General features: G+C 44.0%; 1 protein-coding gene across 8 annotated transcripts in view; it reads right to left on the bottom strand.

The window, feature by feature from the left end:
• The window catches only part of TDRD3 (tudor domain containing 3), a 632,378-nt gene that overhangs the window by 228,291 nt on the left and 383,439 nt on the right, over positions 1 to 20,648 (bottom strand). For all 8 annotated transcript variants that reach the window (XM_029602992.1, XM_029602999.1, XM_029602994.1 and 5 more), the window contains exon 9: positions 2,816 to 2,972. In XM_029602992.1, the coding sequence (XP_029458852.1) occupies positions 2,816 to 2,972 (157 nt within the window). The remainder of the gene's footprint in view (positions 1 to 2,815; positions 2,973 to 20,648) is intronic.

Below are 20,648 nucleotides of genomic sequence, written 5' to 3'. Positions count from 1 at the left end.
GCAGCACGTAGCTGAATAAGTTCAAAAACAGCAACTTAGATGGACAAGTAGCCCTTTTCAGATTTATAGGCCTGCTGTTACTTAGCCAGAGAAACTGGAATAGAGCCGGATAAGTATAACTACTTAGATAAATTCAAATGTGTCTGTCTAAGTAGCAGGAAAGATGGTACTTAGCCAGATAAGTTGGAAATTAGCCGGATAAGTGTGTGCAAATCATATACCGATATATCTGAACTTCCAATTTTAAAAGAATGCACTTGTAGATTTTAATCACATTAATCTGATGCTTTTGCCCCCCATAAGTCGGCTTTTACAGGCACAAGTCAGGGTATAACATGAACATAGCAATGAAATACGTTTTACCAATTAGACTACCAGTTCGCCCAGTCCATCTGCAGCTCGTGAACAACCTCCAGGCTAATCAGTCTAAAGTCCCCACATTGCATCCAGACCCTTTTCCCAGTCATTTTTTCACTTTAATGCTGTTTACGATCACTTACACCAGATATTGAACAGAAGTAATTATATGCAAGTAAAAGATTTATGTTCATCAACTTTAGCATGTTTTAAAATAGCACCTTATTTGCTTAAATGCTGGTCACGCCCTAGACTGACTCTAGCTTGCCCAAAATTACTCATGGACCCTAATTTGAGCATGTTAGTTGCATTTTTGAAAATAGCATTATTTGTGTACGTGATATTTTGTGTACATAAGTGCTAATGTTTATGCGATCATTTGAAAATTCACCTTTAAGTTCCAGCTTTTTTTATTATGTTATTCTTTTTCTAACCAAGGGGGTCATTTATCAAACTGTTATATGGCGTTTTCGCATGCGTTAAGGCATTTCGCATGCAAAAAACGCCTTAACGCATGCGAAAACACCTTTAACAAATGAGAAAATGCCATAACGCATAGTGCGATGCAAATTAGAAAAAGGGGAGGAGTTTGGGGCGGGTTTGTGGCCAAGTGGGCTGGCTTCATGATTTGCAAAGCCATATCGCACGGCTTTAACGTGTATTTTAACTACACCTTTTTCATTTGCGTAAAGCCATGCAAAAGGGCTTTATCGCGCTTTGCGATGTTTTCTCAAATGCTGTTTTTAGTAGTTTTAAGCAGCTGGAGAACCAGGCTAGCTATCAGGGCCCTTCTACAACCACTGGAGAGAGAGAGAGAGCCTAGCCATAATGCCCTCATACTAGGTAGGTATTTATAGTTCTATATGAGATGTACAAACAGAACAGTGCTTGAGAACATTGCACAAATCTCATCTTTGGGTGAGATTCCTCACTCCGAAGGTCATCAAATCTTCACAAGAGAGCACTGTTCTGTTCGTACGTCTCACTTTGAATGTCAAAGTGGCCCCTAACCCCTACACTAATAACTAAACCTCACCTCGAGTGACTAGGTAGGCCTCATATGGAGGTATAAATATCTACCTAGTATGAGGGCATTATGGCTAGTCTCTCTCAACCCCCCCCCCCCACCCCACCCCCTGTGGTTGTAGAAGGGCCCTGATAGCTAGCCTGGATCTCCAGCAGCTTAAAATTGTCCCCCCCAGTGGTTGTATGTAGGAAATACAACAATTCTGGCACTTATCTCAAAGTGCAAAAAAGTTATCGCAGTTTGCGCTAAAACCTATGCAAAGCGCTAAGATAGCACACTTTGCGATAAACTGCCTATTACCATAAAACACGCTCCTTTTCCTATCGCATGCGATATTTAGTGCATTTTGACAAATCCAGGCCCAATTTATACTGTAAAATAAAAAAAAAAAACTAAATCCATTTTGTCATTATGCCTCTACACATTTCAGTTCAGCAAGTGTACAGAAAAATACCTAGTTTCTCTTTCTGTGAAAAGCCTTTTATACATAACCTTATCATATACACAGATATACTGTCTTATTGAAGCAGCAGTTTAGCAAAATCACATAACTATCAATGCAAGCATCCCAAAAATTAAAGCCATGCTGGCAAAGAAACAAGACAGAAACTTCCTTTCAATAAGCATTCTAAATATTTTAAGCAGCTCTTTTGTTTTATTGCTAACCGTTGCTAGGCAGCTCTGACCAGTTCATGCTATCTTATGGCCAAGCATTTCAGATATGTGATTGGTTCCTCTGACTCCATGAAATGCCTGGCTTGTCAGAATGCATTGCCAAGCTCTCATTGGCTCAGTTCTGGATCAGACTGTATTTGGTCATCATGATCTATTCTGAAAAAAGGTTGGTACATTCTATTTATATACAAAATATCTAAAAGTGACCCTTAGTGACTATTACCACCATCAACCCCATGAAATATGGTACTACTATAATAAGCAAGAGACACTTGAGATTGTGTTTTACATAGCTCCTAGAATATTTCTTGGGTGCTTGAGTCATTCAATTTTTAGCTTTGTAACTCTAAATGCACACAGATATGATGTAATAGCCAAGGAAAGTACTCCCAGCTGTATCATGATATATTATAACTACTCAATTATTCAAGGAGCATGGAATAAAAAGATTCATATACCAATATATGTTACAACAAACAGCTTGTAATGTCTCATTAACCTAATTATTTAATAACTCCTGCATTACTTCATGACATATGAACAGTATAAACCTATACCTAAGTGTATTTGAAAAAACTATCCACATAGCAATAAACACACACATTTTTTATAGTTATGAAAAGGTACAAAAACACACTCCTGTTGTGATACTGCTCATTTTCACCACTGACTACACATATTGAAAAACATGTAAACCACATATACTTGGTTATAATGAAGCTAGTCTAGTCACATACAAAAATGCACAAATTATACCTCTTGGAGGTGGACCTTGCAAAGGTTTCTGTTTATTGCCAGTAAGGAGAAAATTTAATGCAGCTTCTAAATTGTTGCTATAATCCATGAGCGCTTGCCTTGCTGCATCTTTACTGAACCCCATTTCGATTATGTGTTTCAAAGCCTTTTCATCAACCTGTAATAAAAGACAAATACAACTGTAACCACAAGCTATAGTGCAGTTTCAAGATTCAATAAAATGTAAAGTATTTTTTTCCAAATGAATATTAATAATTAAACATGTGTTTTTATTTTTTAATACTTAATGATAAATACTTTGGAAAGGCTATTCTTCAACTAAACTCAAATGTTTTCACTAGGGATGAATCAACAAACTCAGAAGAAATCTGAATTGCGTACAATCCAGAGCAGGTTAGATAATTTGAGTCAAATTAGGTTGAGTCAGAAATTGGAGACAGTTCAGAAAAGGGTTACTAAAATGATACAAGGTCTACTACATAAGCCCTACAATGAAAGGTTTAAGATACTCAAAACGTTGTCACTGGAGGAAAGAAGAAGTGGGGGAACATGATACAGACTTTCAAATATTTGCAAGATTTTAAAGTGTGGGAAGGTAAATTCTTCCATAGAAAAGGAAATTAAAGGACAAGGGGTCATGATGTGAAGTTGCAGTGAAGAAAAAAAAATACTTCTTTGCCGAGAAAGTAGATACCTGGAATAGCCTATTAGCATAGACAGTAAAAACCAAACCAAACAATTTAAACATGCTTGGGAGAAAAAGAGAGCAATTGTAAAGGCACATTATAGTTAATACAGGTGGGGGAAGGGGTGTCAGGTAGAAGAAATGAAAGAGGGAACCTGAGTGCTTGACCAGGCATATGAAATTTGGAGGACCATAGAGGGTAAACCACAGGCCAGTGGTAACAGAGTGGATATACAACTTCATCAGGCTTGAATAAACCCTAACAGCAGTGATAGAGCTGCATTAGGCTGTGATGGAGAAACATTAACTACCCTGGGGTAACCTGCATGGAGCAGTAGATATAATCCTAACAGCAGTGGTATGGATGCATCAGGTTTCCAAGAAGGCTGGAGTATTTTGTAAGGAGAAACCATAGTTAAACCCTAACTTCATACGTGAGCATGGGAAGTCTGGATATTTTTGGAAAATGGCCACAGTAGTTTTGGTGACTACATGGATATTATGAAACTTGTGATAAGAAACAGAAGATGACCTCAATGTTGAATTAAGTATGGGACTGTAAGAATGAAATAGGAACTTGACGAAATAGCCTACAGTAGAAATGAGGGAGGCCAGCAGTTATAATAGGATCGGGACATGCTTGGGCCTAATATGGAAGGCAGTGGTCTAGTCAGAACAGCACTGAAAGGAGGAGTAAACATGGTGATGCAGCTAGCCATGGGGTAGCTGAATTGGTAGCAGAATGCTACAACGCTCCAAAAATCAAATGAGTTGATGCCAGCAGGTTTGTGGTGCCTCACCGGTTTTGATGACTGCTTAAACTGTTGCAGGGCTTCAAAGTAGGATGGGGGGAGGGGCTGATGAGGATTGGACTGGGTGTTTTAATTTCTATACTCACTGCCTGGAACCATGGAGAGCCAGGGTTAGGGGGAAGACAACAAAAACTGATTTGGATAAGGACAAATATCAAACAAGCAGTCAAACTTTCGCAGCTGACAGTTGGAATACATCTTTAGCGAAGTGGACCAAAATAACTTGGCAAACTGAATGGGCCAACAGGCCTTTTTTGGCTGTTATCTACTATGTTACTATGTAATAATCTGAGTCATTAATGTTTTCATTCACATAAATATTCTTCCACTTTTGATCTTTTTGACCCACTTCAAATAGACCTACATTTATATACAAATTATTCAAAGACCATACTATCTTTGAATTCACCAAATACTTGGATTCTATGAAAATTAGTACAAATTTGAAGCAATCCAATGATTAAAAAAAAAAAAAAAAAATCAGATTGAAACCAAGTTGAGGCTGACTGATTATCAAAGTCAATTTAAACCGAAGATTTGTATATCTGAACCAGATTCGAATTGGGCGGAAAGGAGTCTTATTCATTCTTAGCTTTTACTGGTGCCAATGTAATTATGTGTACTGAAACTGCCATGGGTTTGTGTATGGATGTACGTGCAAAGCCCTATACGGGGAAGTACAAATGCGCTTACAGATCCGTGGTTTTTCCTGCATAAATGCATGCTAACAGCATGCAAAGAAGGCGATTACCTATTCATAGGCAATGCAGGGAGCCGCGCTAATACTAGTGTGGGTTTTTTAATGCGGGTTTTTTACCGCCATGGTCAGGACACGAGTTAAGCGTCAGTGCCGACTCAAGGGGCCTATATCAATGCCCGAGCATTCTGAAAACCACCTACCTGAGCGCCTATCTCGGCGACTGAGCATCTAACTAGAATTAAAGCTAGATTAAACAAGTGAGATGTAGAGACAGCTAATTTCATGCTTGCCAATGCCTGTTTTTGTCTTCCAGCCCTGTGGGGCCAATCACCGATGCTTCTATGCCTCTCGAAGCCTGCTTCCTTTTTCTAGCTTCGCAGGGCCAATTACCACCATTCGAAGGAGCAGGAGACATTGGCAATTGGCCCTGCAGGACCAGAAGAAAGAAGCAGGCGTCAGAAGACACATGGAACCCGAAGAAGGAGAAGCAGGAGCAGTGTTGGACTAGCCCCCAAGGCTGAAGAAAGGATGAGGACCAGCACATCTGCCCTACAAACTGGAGATAGAGGAGGGGGGGGGCCTAAAAAGGTTGCTGCTGGAACAGAGAAAGAGAAAGAGCATGTGTGAAACCATATGTGCGTGTGTGAAAGCATATGTGAGAAAGGGCATGTGTGAGGGAGCATAGGTGAGAAAAAGCATGTGTGAGAGGGAGAGAATGGAGCAAAAGCATGTGTGAGAGGGAGAGAATGTGTGGAAGAGAGATAGATTGTATGTGTGTGTATATATATGTGTGTGTGTAAGCCAACATGATCTTTTGGAGCATGTGGTTGATAAATAATTTAAAATAATTAAATAAGTGAGAGAGTATGCATGTGTGTGTGAGAGAGAAAATAGGTGTGTGTGTGTGTGTCTGTGTGTGTGTGTGTAAGCAGGAGAGAGAGAGCAGACATGTGTGTGATGCAGGAGAGATTGAGCAGGCATGTAATATGCAAGTAGGGGAGAGAGAACAGGCATGACTGTGTATATGTGGGGAAGGCATCGCTATCTGCATATGTGAGGAGAAAGCAAGCAAGGGAGCATGTGTGTATGTGTGGGAAAAGAGAAAGAAAGCACGCATGTGTCTATGTGGGAGAGGGAGAACAATCGTGTGTATATGTATGTAGAGAGAGAGAATGGGCATGTGTGTATATGTACAAGACAGAGAGCAAGCTTGTATGTGTGTATATGTGCAGGAGAGAGTAGACGTGTATATGTGGGGTAGAGAGAGAGTGGGCATGCGTGCATACATGCAGGAGAGAGTGCAAGCTTATGTGTGTGTAGGAAAGAGAAAGCAGGCATGTGTGTGTACATGTGGGGGATAGAGAGTGGTCATTTGTGTGTATATGTGCAAGAGAGAGTCTGTGTTTATGTGTGTGTTTGAGTGGGCTAGAGAGAGACAGCATGTGTGCGTGTTGGAGAGTGTATGTACGTGAAAGAGTGAAGAAAGTTTGTGTATCCCTCCCCCCAATACACTAATCCTTGAGAATCTCAGGGTGACTGGCAATCTAGGGATACATTTTTTTAGCCTTATTAGTTTCAATTATTGGATGTTTGACATATATACTATATTGAAATATTTTATTGGTGTTTGGAAAATTTTAACAAATTTGTATATGAGTTTTTAATTATTGGAGGTTATTATATTCATCAGCTGTTTTGAAATCTTTATTCCTTTTATTAGTATAGTTTTTCTAATATGATTGATGTTTTATATTTCTTGATTTTATTATTGTTTTATGAGAAATGGTGATAATTCTATTTTTCCACTGTTCCACTGCATACAGAGTCTGGCTTGCTTATGTTTCCAGTTCAGTTTTGTCAGCATATTTCTATTTATATTTTATGGTCTCTTAATTTTGTATTTGGTGAGATTCTGTGTTCTGCATGTGGGACCAAGGTAAGAGATTCTTCTAGTGTGTAGATTTTCTGTAGGGATCTATAGCAGCTTGGCTTGTTCAGTTTTCTCAATAGTGGGCTGTATTGGTGTTTTTTGGCCTGGTGTAATATTTGCAGTGATGCCTTTTCAAAGGTAGAGTTGTTACTGTTTGAGTGCTGGCAGTTAGTGCTGTTTTGGTATGGGACTTTACTAGAAAGCCATTAGTATTTTGTAATTCAGTTTACTAATGGCTTTCTAAGGGCCAAGCCCACACCCAACATGCATTACAATAGGCCTAATACCATATAGATTCCAAGTTACTTTTTTGTAGGGTTTTTTGGTTGGCACCACAATAGAGCAAATAAATATAATATACATGTTGAAAGAACATTTTGAGGTTTAAAAAAACTACTTACATGTAAAATGTGTTATAAATGCACAATTGTTTATTATGTGGGTGGCCCTGGGGGCAGGCAAGGTTCTAAGGTTCACCTAGGGCATCTAATACCCTTGTACCAGCCTTGTTCTAACCTGCATAGTCTTCCATCATGGGGAGTTGTTCTATCACCTTTGCCATTTTTGTTACCCTCCTCTGTACCTTTTCGAGTTCTGCTATAGAAACACAAAAATGACGGAAGAAAAGGACCAAATGTTTAATTCAGTCTGCGCAGTAAGCTTATAGTAATATCTGCTACACCTTGTAGGTTACCCCATGCTTATCAGTTTCCCACACCGTAAAAGTCATCACCCTCATTGGTTGCTGTTTGAATCCAATTCCCTGTTATGCCTTCCATTGAAGCAGAAAGCAATGTTTGAGCTGCATCAGCAGTATCAAGGCTTATTGGTTAAGGGTAGTAACCGCTGCATCAGCAAGTTACCCCCATACTTGTTTCCCCAGACCGTAAAAGGCAGGGCCATCAGTGGTCAATGTAAGAATCCAATTCCCCTTTTTACCCTTGTGGTTGAAGCAGAGAGCAATGAATGAGTTGCATCAACAGTATCAAGGCTTATTGGTTAAAAAGTAGTAAACACCACACCAGCAAGTTTCTCCATGGACTCTTTTTTTTTCATTTCATTTATCCTTTAGGGATCCACAATATTTATCCCATACCCTTTTGAATTCTTTCACTGTTTTGGTTTTCACCACCTCCTCTGGAAGGGCATTCCAGGCATCCACCACAATCTCCATAAAGAAATATTTTCTGACATTGGTTCTGACATATCCTCCCTGGAGTTTCATTTCATGACACCCAGTTCTACTGATTTCTTTACAAAGGAAAAGGTTTGATGTTTGTACATCATTAAAACCATTCATGTATCTGAAGGTCTGTATCATATCACCCCGTGCCTTCTCTCTTCCAGGGTATACATACTCATATCCTTCAGTTCTCCTCATAGGCTTTCTGATACTGACCCCACACCATTTTGGTAGCCCTTCTTCTGGACTGCCTCCATCCTGTCTCTATCCCTTTTGAGATAAGGGCTCCAGAACTGAACACAGTACTCTAGGTGAGGCCTCACCAAAACCTGTACAAGGGTATCACCACCTCCATTTTCTTACTGGTTATTCCTTTCTCTATGCAGCCCAGCATTCTTCTGGCTTCAGCTATCGCCCTGTCACATTGCTTTTCCATCTTCAGATTGCCAGAGACTATCACCCCAAGATCCCATTCTTGGTCCATGCACATCAGCCTTCCCCACCCCTCCATCACATACAGCTCTTTTGGATTACCGCATCCCAGGTGCAAGACTCTGCACTTCTTGGCATTGAATCCCAGCTACCAAATCTTCGACCACTCTTCGAGCTTTCATAAATCACTTTTCATTCTCTCTACTCCTTCAGGTATGTCCACTCTGCTACAGATCTTGGTATCATCCGCAAATAAACAAACTTTATCTTCGATCCCTTCCACAATGTTCCTCACAAACATAATGAACAGAACTGGTCCCAACACTGATCCCTGTGCACTTCAGTTAACACGGCTCTCTTCAGAGTAGGTTCTATTTACCATGCTGTCTCCTATCAGTCAACCAGTTTGTAATCCATGCTACCACCTTGGCACCCACTCCAAAGCTTCTCATTTTGTTCACAAGCCTTCTATGTGGGACGGTATCAAAAGCTTTGATGAAATCTAAGTAGATGACATTGAGTATTCTTCCTTGATCCAATTCTCTATTCAACCAATCAAAAAAAAAAATCTGATTTGACTGACAGGATCTTCCTCTGGTGAATCCATGCTGTCTTGGGGCCAGCAACTTACTGGACTGTAGATATCAGTAACCTTTCTTTCAGTAGCCTCCTCTCTGCTACCACAACCGCTCTTCTCCAATCTCGTGGCATCACTCCCATTTCCAGGGATCTATTGAACAAGTCATTTAGTGGATGCACCAGGACATCTCTGAGTACTTGTAGTATCTTGGGATGTACCTTATCTGGCCCAATGGACTTGTTCACATTCAATTTTCCTAGCTCTGCCTATACATACTCATCTATAAAAGGAGTTGTGTCTAGCCCATTTCCTTCTATGGTCTTGTCAACCAGCAACAATCATTCTCCAGGTTCTTCTTTAGTGAACACTGTACTGAAATATTTGTTTAACATTTCCGCCATTTCCTTGTCTGTCTCAACACATTGCTCCTCGTCACCTTTCAATTTCACTATACCACTTTGGGCTTTCCTTCTTTCTCTTATATATCTGAAAAATGTTTTGTCACCTCTCTTTATCTCTTGGGCAATCCTTTTTTCCGCTTGACCTTTTGCTTTTCTGATTTATTTCTTTGTCTCCCTCATTTTCACCCGGTATTGTTCCCTGTGTTCCTCTTTTTGGGATTCTTTATACTTCCTGAACGCTGATCTTTTTGCCTTTATGTTTGCAGCCACTTCCTTTGAGAACCAAATTGGTTTCCTTTTCCTTGAGCTTTTATTTTTCTAACATATAGATTTGTTGCCTTTGTAATAGCTCCTTTTAATTTAGCCCACTGTTCCACCTCACCCATTTTTTCACAGTCTTCTAGTTCTTATTCCAGGTACATCCCCATTATGTCAGTCAGTATATTTGAAATTCAAAACTCGGGTCTTCATGTGACTTCTTTGTACCTTATTCACAATATCAAACCATACCATCTAATGATCATTTGTACTTAGGTGGGCACCTGTCCAGACATTAGAGACATTATCTCTATTTTTGAGCACTAGGTCAAGAATCATACCCTCCCTCGTAGGATCCATTACCATTTGTTTGAGCATAGCTCCTTGGAGGGGCATTCACTATCTCTCTACTTCTTGTAGATTCTGCTGAAGGGATACTCCAGCCTATATCCAGCAGATTAAAATCTCCAATGAGCAACACTTTTCCCTTCTTTCCCATCTTTGATGTCTTTGATAAGATCTCTGTCCAGCTCTTCTGTCTGAATAGGAGGCCAATGTAAATGGAAGCACCATCTTCCCCATGTCTTTTGTGACATGGGGAAACCAGAACTGCAGACAATATTCAAGGTGTGTGTGCACCATGGCTCAATACAGAGGCAATATGATATTTTTCATTTTATCTTCCATTCCTTTTTAGATGATTCTTAACATTCTACTTGCCTTTTTGATCAGCAATGCACACTGAACTGAGGATATCAATGTATCGTCCACAAGGACTCCAAGGTCTTTTTCCTGAATGGTGACTCCCATTATAGAGCCATGCATTGTTTATCTGTTATTGGGATTATTTTTCCCTACATGCATCACTTTCCACTTTTCCACATTAAATTTCATCTGCTATTGAGATTTCCAGTCTCCAAAATTACAAGGTCCTTCCGCAGTTCCTAGCAATCTGCTGCTGTTTTAACAACTTTGAATAATTTCATGTCATCTGGAAATTTGATCATCTCATACATTGCTCCCTTTTCCAAATCATTTATGAATATCTTAAACAGTACAGGTGCCGGTGCAGATCCCAGTTGTACTCCATTAATTACTTCTTTCCATTTGGAAAACTAAGTCCTACCCTCTATTTCCTGTTTTTAACCATTTACCAATCCACAACAGGACATTGTTTCCTACCCCATAACTTTTAATTTCCTGAGGAGTTTTTCATGAGGGATTTTGTCATGCCTTCTGAGAACTCAAGTATACACTATTGGAGTTATAGTGATATAAGCCTTCATTTAGGAATACCCAGGAGTTTTCACCCATGTTTTATCTCCCCTTCTATCTAGCCCAGACATCACAACAACAGTTCTCTGATTCAGACCACAATGACTATTTCTTGAGTTCAGTTCACCTCTACCCCAAGTTTGGCGATAGTATTAAGCAATGGCTTCAACCAAAGATCATGAATGCCATCTCTGAAGCATTTTGAGAGCCAATGAACAAGAGAAACAGATTTTTAACCAAACGTTTAATTAAGATAGCTCAAGCTCAAAAGAAACTCAAAATTGTCTCTTGTTGATTGGTTGGTTATAGTTACTGCTTAGTTTCGATGTAAACAGAGTTGATTTGATTTGTATCAAGAAAGTCGGTATATAAAAGCCTTTAATAACATAAATAAATAACTCATGGTAATGGTTCTCGATTGGAAGAATAAAGCACCAGTATGAGATGACCTAGTACCAACCCAAAGGAGCTGCAACTGCACTTAAAAATCCCAGCAATTCTGGCCAAGACTAAGCATTTTTTCTTCCCAGAGCTGCATAACAAACTGCCAATCTAATTGTTGTCTATATGTACATGTAGCCACTACCTCACTCACAGTGTGGGGAGGTATGAGAGAACCAGTGTTGAAGCAAACGGGTGGGCCATGGCCCACTCACTTTGGGCTTAGGCCCACTCAACCAGGGCTGTCTGACATCGGAGCAGGAAGGCCATCATGGGATCCCATCTTCACGACGGCAAAGAAAAGGACCAGAGCTGCAATGCTGTCACAGGATCCCATCCCGCAATGGTGAAGAGGAGGGCCAGAGCAGCAAGACCATTGTGGGATACTACCCTCCGTGATGGCAAAGAGAACAGTAGCTGCAAGGCTATCACAGGATCCCATCCCCATGACAGCGAAGAGGAGGGCCAAAGCAGTAAGGCTTTCGCAGGATCCCATCCCATGACGGCAAAGAGGAGGGCTGGAGCAGCAAGGCCATTGCAGAATCACATCCCCTACAACAGTGAAGAGGAGGGCCAGAGCAGAAAGGCCATCACAGGATCCCATCCCTGCTACTGCGGAGAATTTGCCATGCCTAATGAAAAATCCTGTGTATGTATAGGTGAGAATGGGAGCTTGAATGTGTGATGTGGGTGAGAATGGGAGCCTGGGGGTGGGTGGGGTATGTGGATTAGAATGGGAGCCAGGAGGGGGTGTGTGAGAATAGGAGCCTGGGTGTGTGTGAAGGTGAGAATGGGAGCCTGGATATGTGTGTGAGGGTGAGAATGGGAGCCTGGGTGTATATGAGGGTGAGCCGGGAGTCTGGGGGGGTGTGGCGGGAGACAATGGGTACCTGGGCATGTGTGTATATGAGTAAGACTGGGGAGCCTGAGTGTGAATCTGTCTCTGGGTGAGAATGGAACCTGGTGTGTGCGTCTGTGTGTGTGTAGAATGGGAGCCAGGAAGTGAGAGTGAGAGTGTGTGTGTGTGTGTGTGTATGTGTGTGTACGCATGAGTGTGTATAGAGAATGTGCGAGAGAGCTTGTGTGTGGGGGGAGAGTATATAACAGTGAGAACGTGTGTTTGTGGTAGAGCATGTGACCGTGAGAGCATGTGTGTATGGAGAATGTGAGAATGAGAGCTTGGGGGGAGAGCATATGAGAAAGTCTGTGTGTATAAGGAAGTCTGTGACAGAAAGCATGAGTCTCTGAGTGTGTGTGTGTGTGTGTGAGAGAGAGAGAGGAAGGGAAAAACACAGTAGGAGAAGAAACAGAACGAGGAGATCCTAAAAAGAAATTAGGAAATGACCAACAAAGGAAAAGTGGGAAAAGAGAGACTAGGACCAACTGATTAGAAAAATACAAAGATCAGGACACACAGGTTGAAAAAAAATTTTTTTTGAGATTTTAGCCATTGGAATATGCATGTCTTGTTTCTATTTTGCTCTTTCTTCAGAGTCTAGCTTCTCAGTCTTTCTATTTTGGTTTGTCTGCATGGTTTCTGTTTCTAATTTGTAGTCCCTTATTTTTATATTAGGTAAGGGGTCGGTCTCTGTTTTGCTGTGTGTGTGACTGAAGTGCAGTATTTCTGCTAGCATATAGTACTTCTGTACTAGTCCAGCTTGTTCTGTTATCCCAGTAGGTGTTGAATTAATGTTCTAAGGCCTGGTGTAGTATTTGCATTTCTGCTTTTTCATAAGGTTACTTTTATTTGAGCCCTGAGAGTCAGTGCTGTGAATGTATGGTATAACAAGGTTCTAAATGTCTCTTTTTTGCAGGAGTTTGTGTTACTTCACAAAATGTTTAGCTATGAAGGGATATTTTTTGCTGAGGTGACAACAGAATTTGAATTTTTTTTTTATGTTAGTTGTAATGTGAATTGTCCTAGCTCTGTTCTGCACCTGTTCTGAAAATTAATGTTATTTTATTGTAGTTATGATGATTTTTGGCTTTCTGCAGAGACGATTCATGAAAGAATACATTGGAGAAATTATTTGATGATTTCGTTTTCCTTAGTGTAGACAGATGGACTCAGGACCAATGGGTATAGTGTACTCCTGATAGCAGCTGGGAGATGGAGTCAGATTTCAATCTGACGTCAGCCTACATATACCCGTGCAGGAAGCTTAGCTCTTCAGTATTTTCCTCGAAAAGCAATTGTGGATATATGTGTGTTTTAATAACTTGATTACCTTGGCTAACTTGATTAACTTGATTAACTTGGACTGGCTACACTGATTTTCAATTGGAGACCGCCAGTGCACTCAATCGAAAAACGCCGACACCCGGCAACTATGGGTGTCCTGAACTAGGGGTAATACCTGGCTTACCCGTGCTTATCTTGCTCTCGGAGATTGTCACCCGAGGTTTCCGGATTTTGGAGGAGCCATGGGCGGGATGCTGAGTCCATCTGTCTACACTAAGGAAAACGAAATTATCAGGTAAGTAATTTCTCCATTTCCTAGCGTGTAGCAGATGGACTCAGGACCAATGGGATGTACAAAAGCTACTCCCGAACCGGGTGGGAGGCTGCCTGTGGCCCACTTAGTACTGCCCTTGCAAATGATATGTCCTCCCGGGCCTGGACATCCAGGCAGTAGAAATTCGAGAAGGTGTGAATGGAGGACCACGTCGTCGCCTGACAAATCTCGGCGGGTGACAGCATCTTGGTTTCTGCCCAGGATACTGCCTGGGCCCTTGTGGAATGGGTCTTGACTTGTCGAGGCAGAGGCTTCCCTGCCTCTTCGTAGGCCGCCTTGATACTTCTTTGATCCAGCGGCTATGGTTGCCCACGAGGCCGCTTCCCCTTGTTTCTTCCCGCTGTGAAGGACGAATAGTTGGTCCGTCTTTCGTACAGATTCCGATCTTTCCAGGTATCGGACTAGGAGTCTGCCGATGTTAAGATGGCGAAGAAGGTGTGAGTCTTCCGAGTCCTTATATTCATCTGGAGATGGTTTGGTTTAGATGGAAATGAGAAACCACCTTCAGGAGGAAGGAGGGGACAGTGCGAAGCTGCATGGATCCTGGTGTGAATCTGAGGAACGGTTCCAGACAGGATAGTGCTTGAAGCTCGGAGATGCGACAGGCTGAACATATTGTCACTAGGAATGCAGTCTTCAAAGTCAGGAGCCATAGTGACAGACCGTGTGTACTAGGAAGTCTAGTACTAGGCTGAGATTCCATAGGGGCGCCGGCCACTTTAGTGATGGTCGGATTTGCTTGACCCCTCTCAGGAAGCGGGAAACATGAGGATGTGATGATAGACTAATGCCATCCACTTTGGCTCTGAAGCAGGCCAGCGCGGCCACCTGAACCTTGAGGGAGATGAGAGACAACCCCTTCTTCAAGCCGTCCTGCAGAAATTCCAGGATCATGGGGATTTTGACTGTTTGCAGAAGGATGTCGCGGTCCCCACACCAAGCTTCGAATATTCTCCATATTCGTATGTAAGTTCGAGACGTGGAGAACTTGCTTGCTCAGAGCAAGATGTCAATCACTGCCTTAGAATATCCGCTCTTCTTCGGGAGAGTCCTCTCAATGACCAGACCGTAAGAGAGAATCGAGTTGGGTCTTCGTGGAGGATCTGTCCTTGCCAGAGAAGGTCCCTGTTTGGAGGTAGGCACAGGGGGTTCCCCGCAAGAAGTCTTCGCTTGTCTGCGTGCTATGGCCTTCTTGGCCAGTCCGGGGCCACTAGAAGTACTAGCCCCCTGTGGTGTTCTATCTTGCGGATGATCCCGCCCAGTAGTGGCCATGGGGGAAAGGCATACAGCAGGTCTTCCTGTGGCAAGGTCTGGACGAGGGCGTCGATTCCCTGGGATTGTGGTTCTCGTCTGTGGCTGAAGAACTTGGGAACTTGGGCATTGGACCAGATTGCAGATCCATGGCTGGGGTTCCGCAGTGGTTTATCATCAACTGGAAGGCTGTGGTCGACAGCGACCATTCCCCTGGGTCTAGACTCTCTCTGCTGAGGCAGTCCGCAGTGATGTTGTCTTTTCCCCGCAATGTGGGCAGCTGAGATCCCTTGCAGGTTTGCTTCTACCCACGCCATTAGGGGGTCTATTTCCAGTGACACCTCTTGGCTTCTGGTTCCTCTCTGGCGGTTGATGTAGGCCACTGTTGTGGCGTTGTCTGACATGACTGACAGATTCACCCCGGAATCTGTGACTGAATTGTAGGCAGGCTAGTCCTGACTGCTCGGGCTTCCAGTCGGTTTATGTTCCATCCCGACTCTTCCTGGGCCGTCAGGTCCTGGCAGTGGGCTCCCCACCCTTGCAGGCTAGCATCCGTGGTGAGCAAGATCCAGGTCGGTGGGGATAGTCTTATTCCCTTGCTCAGATGGTCTTCCTGTAGCCACCATTGAAGCTGGGTCCGAACCTCTGCCGGTAACTGGAGGCGAACAGAGTAGTTCTGGGACATCGGATTCCATCGTGACAGTAGTGAACATGGCCCTTTCCCATGGGACGACTTCTAGCGTTGATGTCATGAGGCCGAGGACTTGGAGGTAGTCCCATACGTTGGGACGAGCATAGTTCAACAGTTTACGCAACTGGTCCATCAGTTTCCTTCTCCTTGTAGGGGGAAGAACGGCCTTGTCTTGTCTGGTGTCGAACCGGACTCCCAAGTACTCTAGTGACTGGGAGGGCTGCGCAGCTTTTGGCTGTGTAGATGACCTACCCGAGATTCTGCAGTAGATCCTTGACTCTGGTGGTCGCCTGGTAACTTTCCTCTGGAGATTTTGCCCTGATCAGCAATCGTCCAGATAGGGACGATTGCTGATAGGATTCCTTCTTTCCTCAGTGTCGCCGCCACTACCACCATGATTTTGGTGAATGTCCGAGGAGCAGTAGCTAGTCCAAAGGGTAGCGCCTGGAACTGGTAATGATGGTCCAGTATCACAAAGCGTAGAAAGCGCTGATGGTCATGGTGGACTGGGATGTGGAAATAGGCTTCGGATAGATCCAGTGAAGTCAGGAATTCTCCCAGTTGTACTGCCCTTATGACCGAGCGTAGGGTTTCCATGCGGAAGTGCAGTACCTTCAGGTAGCGATTGAAGGTCTTGAGGTCCAGGATGGGCCAGAACGTTACCTCCTTCGTGGAGACGATAAAACAGATGGAATAGTGACCAGTATTTTGTTGATGCGTGGGCACCGAGGTTATCGCCTTTAGGCTGAATAGTTTTGTCAGTGTGGTTTCCACTGCTGTCATCTTGGAGAGGGCGTGGCATGGTGATCTCACAAATTTGTCTGGAGGAAAGCTGTGGAAGTCCAGATAGTATCCCTCTCGAATGATGGTTAGGACCCACTTGTCCGACGTTATCTCGACCCATCTTTGGTAGAAGAGGGTAAGTCTGCCCCCTATGGTTTCTTCCTGTGGATGGGTCTGTTGATTCTCATTGTGGGGTGTGGCTGGGGACTGTATCTGAGCTGGTTCCCCTCTTGTTGTTGTCTGTTACGAAAGGACTGGGCCCTACCAGCGGGGCGAGTTGCTTGGTATGTGTTTTTGTATGGTCTAAAACGCTGGACTCCTCTGCCCTTGGTTCTTCGGGGAGAGGAGCGCTGGGTTCTTTTGTTCCTGTCCTCCGGTAACCGGGGTACTGGGGATTTGCCCCATTTGCTGGCTAACTTCTCCAGTTCGCTTCTGAACAGGAGGGATCCTTTAAGGCATTTTCGTGAGTTTCATCTTGGAGGTTGCGTCGGCTGACCAATTTCGGAGCCATCGTTGCCTTCTGGCTGCCACTATGGATGATACGCCCCTGGTTGAGGTGCGCACCAGATCAGAGGTCGCATCCATGAGGAAAGATATCGCCAGTTCTAATGTTTCGGCGGAAGTGGTTGCATCCCTGGAGAGCAGCAAGCAGGCACGTGTCACAACGGTGCAGCAGGAGGCGATATGCAGGGTCATTACTGCGACATCAAATGACTGTTTAAGGATAGATTCCTGACGTCTGTCCTGGGCATCCTTGAGTACAGCTCCTCCTATGACTGGGATGGTAGTGCATTTTGAGATAGCGCAGACCATGGCGCCCACTTTTGGGAACCCTAGGAGTTCTTTGGCCATGGGTTCCAGGGAGTATAGGGCTTCTAGGGCCCTATACTCCCTTTGAAGTTGGCCTCCGGGGCTTTCCATTCCAGGTCAATCAGTTTGTTGTACAGCCTGCAACATTGGGAAATAGCATGAGGCCTGACGGAGACCGACCCAAACTGGGTTCGTCTTTGGCTCCACTGTGGGTACTTGTGCAGGAATGGCCAGCATCTTCAGGCTCAGAGACACGAGATCTGGTACTTGTCTTTGGAGAAGAATCGCATCATGGTTGGTATGGTTCCATCCCTGGAGGGATTTCCCCTTCCTCCAGGGAGTCAGGGTCTTCCCCCGAGGTGTCTGGTCCCTAGGGGGAGGCTTTTGCCCAGCTGAGGCACCTCTCGGAGGGCCGAGAAGGGCTTGGAAGGTCTTGCACTTCTGCTGGAGGACTGTGGCTGTGTCACAGGTGGTACCGATTGCGCCTGGCACAAAGGTTTGGCAGCCCTTTGAAGAATTCCACCCAGGAAAAGGTCCCTGGGTCCATATGGAATCCAGTGGAGTTCCCCGAGGTGCCCATCTGAGGAGGGTCCGAGCTGGTGATACAGAGGTCCGGGTACTATCATCGGTGGAGCCTGATTCCTCTACTGGCTGAGGGGGGGGGGCTTGGCTTCGGTTCCCCCAGAGTCTCTTGGCACTGCAGGCATAGGCAGAGGCCACTTCGGGTTGCACAGCTCTCAGGTGGCAGGCTAGCAGAGGGCCTTGTCCCCTTGGCTTTCTTGGCCGGACGGTGACATGATTTGTGTGCGTGGAGTGGTTCAAAAATTTGTCTGTGCATGTAGGTGCGCGCGCTGGGAGACTTAGTTGTGCGCGCCAGGTGCGCCGACGATGTGCGTGCAGGACACCGGAAGATGTGTGTTGCAGGCCGCTATTTGTGCGCTTAGCGGGGATGCGCGCACCGCTGTGCGCACAGGCCTATCTGTGCGCCCGGCACCGTTGTACGTGCCACTGTGCGCCCAGCACAGATGTGTGCGCCGCTGTGCGCACAAGTCGTTTTGTGTGCAGGCTCGCCGCTCTGCGCACAGCTCAGTTGAGCAGGCAATGCGGCGATCAAGGGGGGGAATGGCGCCGTATGACCATGTGCGCAGATGACGAAACATACCCCCCCCCCCCCCCCCCGGAGGAGTCCTGCACGTCTGAGGACCCTCATACAGGATCGGGGTCTAGCCTGGACAGGGCTGCTCAACACGATTTAACAGAGACGCTGGAAGGACGATCTGTAAGGCTAACCGAGCCTCAGAGGACCGGAGACTTAAAGGAAGTTTTCTACCTAACCTTTGTCTCGGCACTTCCCGGACTCGTGCCGGGCGGTCTCCGGCTGCGGAGGGTAGGGAGAGGGAAAATTACCTTCACCGCCGCACTCGGTATCGCACTCGCTGCCTCTCAGCCCACTCAGGGGGATAAATCCATGCCGGGAACCAGCTACCAGACCGAGGCTTACTTCTGAGGGATCTCAGAAATCACCTCAGGAATTCTCGACTGGGGGAGGGACCCTTAGGTAAGATTTCTTTCTTCTTTGGTTTGGATTTTCTAACACTGTGCAAGTGTGTATAGTGTCCCTAACTGCTTAGGAGATGGAGAAATACTGAAGAGCTAAGCTTCTGCACGGGTATAGGTAGGCTGATGTCAGATTGAAATCTGACACCGTCTCCCAACTGCTATCAGAGTACACCATACACATTGGTCCTGAGTCCATATGCTACACGCTAGGAAATGATTTTGTTTTATTACATGATTGTTGGATCTGTTTGTTTTCTTTGCTTTTACATGATATACTTGTGCATTTATAAACTACAATAAATATAAAAAAAATTAATACAGATTAATATGGAATTTTTAATGCTGGTAGGTACTTCAAATAATTGAGGTAAAATGTTTTAAAGTTTCATGCATGATGCATATTGGCGCTGAAACTACTTAGAAGCTATTGTAGGGTGCAGTATATAGCATTATTTATCAATAAGAATACAACCAGCCATTTTGATTACTGGCAGACGATGGCTCTTTGTCCTTACTATGTCACAGGGGCTACCAGTGCAATTGGTCGGCCCCTGTGACATAGTAAGGGCAAAGGGCCATCAGCTCCATTTTGATTACTGGCAGCCGACGGCCCAAGTCCAGGAGATCGCTCCCAGACCCCCCGCTGGACCACCGGGGACTTTTGGCATGTCTTCTGAGGGGGGGGGGGTCAGGGGGGGGGGGGTTTAGTTAATTAGATTTAAAGGGTTGGGATTTTTTTTCCCACAGAAAGAGGACAAATAAAAGTTTTCTGATCTGAGGAGTGGACAGAAATGGCTCTCCCCAGACCCGAAAACGAAATGGGGACAAAAAAAATGTTTATGCATTCCCCTAATTTACTCCATAAGATGCACAGATGCCCGGGAACAGAGCCGGTTTAGCACATTATTTATTTTATTTTTTTTGTTAATTTCCCCCTCTGAATCCTAGGTGCGTCTTATGGAGCAAAATATATGGTATATACTGAATGGGCATTACATTTTTACAGTTTCATGTAAATATATTATTCAGCTACTTTAAGCAACACTAACTGGAACTATAAAAATATGAGTAAATAGGTTTTTTTAAAAACTAATATATCTTCAGTCAAATGATTTACTACTCTTCAGTTTGTCCATCAGCCCTACCACATCTTCTAGATTCACCGTGATTTGATTCAGTCCATCTGAATCATTACCCATTGAAAAACCTTCTCCATTACGGGTATCTCCCCAACATCCTCTTCAGTAAACACCGAAGCAAAGAAATCATTTAATGTTTCCGCGATGGCCTTATCTTCTCTAAGTGCCCCTTTAACCCCTCGATCATCTAACGGTCCAAACTGACTCCCTCACAGGCTTTCTGCTTTCGGATATATTTTTTAAAGTTTTTACGGTGAGTTTTTGCCCTCTACAGCCAACTTCTTTTCAAATTCTCTCTTAGCACCGTCCTTATCAATTGTCTTACATTTAACTTGCCAATGTTATGCTTTATCCTATTTTCTTCTGTTGGATCCTTCTTCCCATTT

The sequence above is a fragment of the Rhinatrema bivittatum genome, chromosome 5 (genome assembly GCF_901001135.1).
Source record: "Rhinatrema bivittatum chromosome 5, aRhiBiv1.1, whole genome shotgun sequence".
Lineage (NCBI taxonomy): Eukaryota > Metazoa > Chordata > Amphibia > Gymnophiona > Rhinatrematidae > Rhinatrema > Rhinatrema bivittatum.
The sequence above is the reverse complement of the archived record's forward strand: the minus strand, read 5'-3'. Positions and strand labels throughout refer to the sequence as shown.